Source organism: Olea europaea, unplaced genomic scaffold (genome assembly GCF_002742605.1).
Source record: "Olea europaea var. sylvestris unplaced genomic scaffold, O_europaea_v1 scaffold1412, whole genome shotgun sequence".
Classification (NCBI taxonomy): Eukaryota; Viridiplantae; Streptophyta; class Magnoliopsida; order Lamiales; family Oleaceae; genus Olea; species Olea europaea.
The window spans coordinates 134,829-141,073 of NW_019231648.1; the positions used below are offsets into that span (position 1 = coordinate 134,829).

At 34.7% G+C, this 6,245-nt stretch overlaps 1 protein-coding gene across 1 annotated transcript; it reads left to right on the plus strand.

The window, feature by feature from the left end:
- The first annotated feature begins 1,844 nt into the window (after positions 1-1,844).
- Positions 1,845-4,688, plus strand: LOC111375759 (glutamic acid-rich protein-like). Its single transcript, XM_022998628.1, has 3 exons — positions 1,845-2,244; positions 3,923-3,981; positions 4,058-4,688. Exons 1-3 carry the CDS (start codon positions 2,119-2,121, stop codon positions 4,479-4,481), a joined length of 609 nt encoding a protein of 202 aa, XP_022854396.1. The 5' UTR covers positions 1,845-2,118; the 3' UTR covers positions 4,482-4,688.
- The last annotated feature ends 1,557 nt before the right edge of the window (positions 4,689-6,245 follow it).

Below are 6,245 nucleotides of genomic sequence, written 5' to 3' on the forward strand. Positions count from 1 at the left end.
TTTGTGTGGTGGTGGATTTGAAAAGGACTTGTTGGATCTGGTGGTAGGGATAGCTTTAGTTGGTGGAGTTGGTGGTGGTGAATCTGGCGTGGATGTGTTCGATGGCAGTAGTGGTTTTGTAGTTGAAAGGCGGTTTGTTGGTGGTCGTGGTAGTGGATCTAAAAGGGGTTTGATGGATCTGGCGGAAACGTAGTAGCTGCAACGATCTGAACAGTCTAGCCATGAGGGCGACGCCTTTGAACATGGCGTTAAGGAGCAACTTCATGCTCTTAGAGGGGCATTAGCTGCGGCAATCTGTACCAATCTAGCTTCGTAGGGCCTCCGCCTCTCAGCGATCTGTACCAAATCTCAGGTTGTGGTGTTTCTTCAGCGATTTGTGGTGCCCAATGGTTCGCAATCGCTGATGCGACAACGGCAGTGCAATGCGATGTGCTCTGAATCGTGATTTGGCGATGGGTTTTGTTGTTGTGCGATGGTAGATTTGAAAAGGACTTGTCGGATCTAGAGGTGGGGGATGACTTTTGTTGGTGGAGGTGGTGAATTTGGCATGGATGTGTCAATGGTAGTGGTGGTTTGTAGTTAAAAATGGTGGTTTGTTGGTCATTGTGGTGGTAGCGATGGTGGAACTGAAAGGGGTTTGTTGGATTTGGCGGTGGGGTGGCTTTTGGTAGTGGAGGTGCTGGTAGTGGCGGATCTGTAATGGATACGTCGATTTCAGTTGTGGTTATGTAGTTGAAAATGGTGATATGTTGGTGGTTGTGGTGGTGAGGTAGTCATGGTTAAATTGAAAATGGTATTTTGTTGGAAGTGTTGGTGCTACGATGGAGGTTTGTGACCAATTATGTGAGATTGTGATCAATAATTTTGATATATTGTGATTAAAAAATATCATATGATCGATAAATTATGATCATTAAAAGTTTTGATTTATGACCGATAAATAATTAGTGATCTAAAAATTTTTGATTTGTAATTTAGAAATAATCTGTGACTTATAAAGTTTTTGATTTGTAACTGAAAAATAAGTTATGACCAATGATTTGATGAGATGTGACCGAAAATTAATTGTGACTAATTAATTAAGAGCCCGTTTGGTAGTCTTTTTTTCAAAATGTACTTTTTCTCTTTTTCTTTTCAACTACATATTTTTTTATTAAAATAATATTATACGTAAATAAAAAAAATTTCCTTATTTTTCAACCACACATTTCACATCAATTTACTATTCTAAAATGCATTTTTATATAAAAATACATATCAAACACCCCCTAAATATCATGTGACTCGTAAAATTTATTATTTATAACCAAAGAATAACATGTGACATGTTAATTTGATAAATTTGTGTTCGATAAATAAATCGTGATCAATTAATTTATAATTCGTTACCAAATAGTATAAAATTGTGATCTTAATATATTTAATTAATAAAATAAATGTTTTATTAATTAGTTTATAAATAAAATTTTAAAATCTGATTTTTGAAATTTTTAACTATATTTTTTAGTTTTAAAATGTGTCATACCTAATCTCTTATATATGAATTTCCCCTAATTTTAATATTTTTTCTCTTCCCTTTTTAATCACAAATTCTCTAATAAAATAATATTACATGTAAAAATGTAAAAAAAAAAAATTATTATTTTTAAACTGCACATTCTTCTAAGAAATCTCTATTTCAAATTACATTTTCCACAAAATCACGTAAAATGAATATCACGCACTCCATGGCTTCCAAATAAAAATATTATATATTAATAATGTAAAGTCCACTCTAACTTATAAGTAAAATTTTAACCTAACCAAACATGGTCTTAGAACTGTGCATTACCTTCTCTCAATCTTGTACACCGCTGTAGACCTTTAAATCCCAGAAAAGAAACCGCTAAGCTAGAAACCTTCAAACCCTAGATAGATGAATTTGTGAAACCCCTAAAATTGGGAAAGAAAAACACCTTTAGGGTTTTAAAGACTCTCTCTAATTGTTTCCTTTTATACATAATAGTATATCTAATAATTTATTTACAGTCTCTCTGTTTATGCACAGCTGACAATTTTTCTAACAGTGTTTCTCTTATTACCTTCTGTAGTGTTTTCTTTTGTTTCAGGTGAAAACAGATGGAGATGGAGGCTTTGTCTACTTACGCTGTGGTGCCGCATAGGGTTTTGGGCCCTGTACTCCAGGCGTTCATGGTTCAAATTTCGACTAATATTGCAAAGTCTCTTGCTTTCCCTCTTTTTATGGTATGAAACAGCTCCTTTCTCAATATACCCGTGCTCAGTAGTTCTGGGGTTTTGCGAAAATTTATTCAGTTCTGTACAAAATTTCGATTTTTGGATGCTTGCTTGCCCAATATGACATCCAATATTTTTGGTATGTTGCCTGTTTTTGCTGATTTATATGTTCGCTTTGGATTTTCATGCTATGGGATCCAATAATTTTGGTTTCTTGCCTGTTTTTCCTGATTTATTTGTTCGCTTTGGATTTTCATGCTATGGGCTTAACAGTTCTGCCATTTTTATGTTTAGGCCCGTTTGGTAGCCATTTTCTTCAAAATGGATTTCTCTCTCTCTCCTTTTCAACTGCACATTCTTTATTAAAATAATATTACACGCAAATCAAGATTTTTTCCTTATTTTTCAACCACATATTCCACGTCAATTTACTATTCTAAAATGCATTTTTACGTAAAAATGTCTATCAAACACTCCCTTAGTAATTCTAGTTTTGGGTCGCTTCAATTGATCATGATGTGAATGTGTATAAAACTTTATATTTTCTTGCTTGTATATTTCTTCTCTATCCTAGCTACGTTTGAAGCTTTTTACTATGCGGGTTTGTATAATTTTTGGCTGTGATGTATAATATGATTGGAATTGGGCAGTGGTGGTTTTACTGCCTTACGAATGAACTGTAGATTTATTCATTTTTACGTGGGTTGGGTGAAATGGGAGGTTTGTTTTGGTTGATATTGTTTAATTAGTGGACAATGAGATTCAAGCTCAGATTGTTTAATGAAAGTTTTGGATTTTTGTGGTGTGGGATCCGAGAAATGAAGGGCTTTGTTAGGTTGCACTGTGATATGATTATGAGGATTTAGTTGGCTTCTAGATTTTTGGTTAAAGGTTGGTTGCTTTGATTGTTATATTATTATTTGAAAGTGGATTGGGATAGATTGTTATGGCGGTCAATTTGTTTAAACTTGAGAGTTCTGGGTATTGTTTTGAGCTTGTGGGGTTGGTTCTCAAGTGTATCTTTACAATTTATACATTGCTTTTGGAAGATTAAAGTTTGTGTTGGTTGATACGGTGAAATTTGAGCACTGGAATAGAGTTCTTGAGGCTGTGGTTGTTGACTCATTCTTCTGTGAAGCTGATTTCTTGTGTGATTAATTTATGTGACTTCACGATTGACCTCTTGTGGATATCTTTGGTTTAGATCTAAGGTTTTTCACATCTTAATTGGATTTCTTAGTTCCATTTTGCACAAACAACATAAGAGATGAACATCTTGGCACTTGTATTCTTTGTGATTATATCCGTTCACATGTAAAGTTTACTTCATTTTCTTAATGGCTTGTTAAATCTTATTCTAAATGTTCGCTGGGCCTTGGGTTTGCTGGTTAACTTCTTTACTGAAGAAAAAACAGTGTTCCGTTTTAGAAATTTAAATACATTGTATTGACGCATCAAAATTCCTTGTGGCTGGGTGATTATAAGCACATTTGCTAACTTGTCATGTTTACAGTCAGCAAAATGGCCAACCTATGCTTCAGCTTATGCATCTTATCAATAATAATAGTTAAAATTTGTTCTGCTCATTCTTATTTAATTATCAATATTTAGATTTAATGACCTCTTTTTGCTTATTGATGATGCAAGATAGTTGTTAATAATCGGCTAGTTTTATTGCTTTCTATAGACGAGAGCTGCGCTGATTGTGACTAAAATATTCCCTAGAGAACCAGCTGCATTACAAGGGTTAGTTTTCCTCCCCGCTCCCCTAACCTTTTCCTTTACAAATTTACAAGCACTAAAGAGCAATGGGATTTTTCAGGGTTGTGATAAAGAGTGATGTGGAGAAGCAGTCTGAACCAGAGAACAAAGATGGTGATGAAACTGGGGATGATGATGGACATGAACTTGGAGATGAAGGTGAAGATCAGGATGCTGATGCAGGAGAGGAAGAGGATGCTGATGCAGGAGAGGAGGATGAAGAAGAAGAAGAGCCCGAGACAAATGATGGTGCTGAAAATAATGACGATGAGGATGGTGAGGATGATGACGATGAGAATGACGAGGATGATGACGATGAGAATGACGAGGACGAGGACGAGGATGAGGATGAGGACGAAGAACCAGACGAGGACGAGGAGGAGGAAATTCCCCAGCCACCAGCAAAAAAGAGGAAGGACGAGGAGGAAGACCCAGAAGAGGATGACGAGGAGATTCCCCAGCCACCAGCTAAAAAGAGGAAATGAGTTCGCTCTTTCTTATTCTGCTTGTTTCATATTTTGCTTCAGGTTTGACATGGATTTTATGGTCAGTACGGCAAGAATTCTACAATAAGGGGAATTGTATGTTTAATACAAACTGCAAAATACTTGATGATGTGGATGGTTTGATGTTTTGATTTATCTTAACTTCTATTTTTCTATCTATACGAATTCATGAATTCGTTGCATTAATTCATAGTACAACTATTTCAAAAGCGTGTTGTTACTTGTTATTATGCTATATTTGTGGGCTTTTTTAAGTTAAATTTGGAGATACCATATCTGAGAATTAAATTTCTTTAATTTCATGATTAGAATCACTACCCACGTAATTGTTTCAATAATTTTCTTGAACTGAATTCTTATTTTCTTATTAACAGTAATAAAGATTGACCAAAAACCAACGTTTAAGTTAATAAGAAGTGGATATATCAGATGAAATCTATCCTCTCTGACACTGAACTTGAACAGAAGCGGGCCTAAGAAGAAATGGTGGATCCCAAGCATTGGAGAACCACCATTCCATTCTTGCTTTCCCCCTCTCTCCCACTTCTCACTGTCCCGAGGACGAAGTTATTCAATTCACACTGCTGCTGCCCTATTGCTGCATAATGTTTGCTTCGAAATGATTTTATTTTATAGTGTTTGCAAAGAAATGCTTTAATTAGCTTTGCTTGATGTCTACTTTCCCTCAATTTTTCTGTAGAAATTATAATGTTTGCAAAGAAATGCTTTAATTAGCTTTGCTTGATGTCTACTTTCCCTCAATTTTTCTGTAGAAATGAGTGAATCTTTTTCTTTCCTTATTAATTAAGCATTTACCTGTAAATTAATGATCTTGTTTTGGGTACTATTGGAGAACCAATTGTGGGTACCCGAATTTGTTTTAGAAGGGGAAAAAAATGTTTGGCTTTTAACAAAATTTTCGATGAGTAATTATTTGTAATGTAATATATAAATGATTATAATCGAAATTAAATAATAGTCTTAAACGGTCAGTCCATTCAATTAATTCATAAAATTTCAAACTTCATATGATCCACTAGTATAACGAAAACTAGATTGTTGATTATCTAAACATGATCAAGTTCATTGCTTTTCATAATTTAATTTGAAAATTAATTGTAGCCTTAATCGTAAGTGAACTCAAAGTGATCGAGCTTATCGGTTGACAACGTTGGTGCATGTCCCTCAATCAGGTATGAAAGTGGAGGCAAACCAAACCATCCATCTGATGCGATTTCGACAAGTATTAGCATCGTGCCCAACGCTTTTTCTCCCAGTCGAGTTTGGAAATTAATTTTCACAAATTTCAAGGCATGTACGGTAAAAAATATATCGCTGTACTCAGGAGTAGAAAAGAAAGCTCGACTATTTTACAATGTATAGTAATGTATTAAACATGTCCAAAAATGAAACTAGTTCATTCAATGCGAAAAGAAGATCAACCCCTATCTTCTCATCGCTCCACCCTTTCTAATGCAGTCCTATTATATCCTCTTACTACATCAAAGCCCTTAACGTTCTCTCGGATCATCAACATAAGTAACCTCGTAAAAAATTTAATTCAGCATTAATAACGCCCATTTGACAAGATTACTTTTACTTTTGTTTCTTATAAAAGAGCTTTCCAAGGAAGCTACAATGTCATCTTCATCTAAAAGCTTTTTTAAACAAAAAAATTACTTCCAGAAGATTATTTAAACATGTTTAAAAATAGGTTCTTAATCTTAGAAGCAACTCTTGACA

Coding starts and splice junctions, on each gene's coding strand:
- LOC111375759 (XM_022998628.1), top strand. CDS start 2,119: ATGGAGATGGAGGCTTTGTCTACTTACGCTGTGGTGCCGCATAGGGTT. Junction 2,245..3,922: donor TTGCTTTCCCTCTTTTTATG/GTATGAAACAGC, acceptor TGCTTTCTATAG/ACGAGAGCTGCGCTGATTGT. Junction 3,982..4,057: donor GAACCAGCTGCATTACAAGG/GTTAGTTTTCCT, acceptor GGGATTTTTCAG/GGTTGTGATAAAGAGTGATG.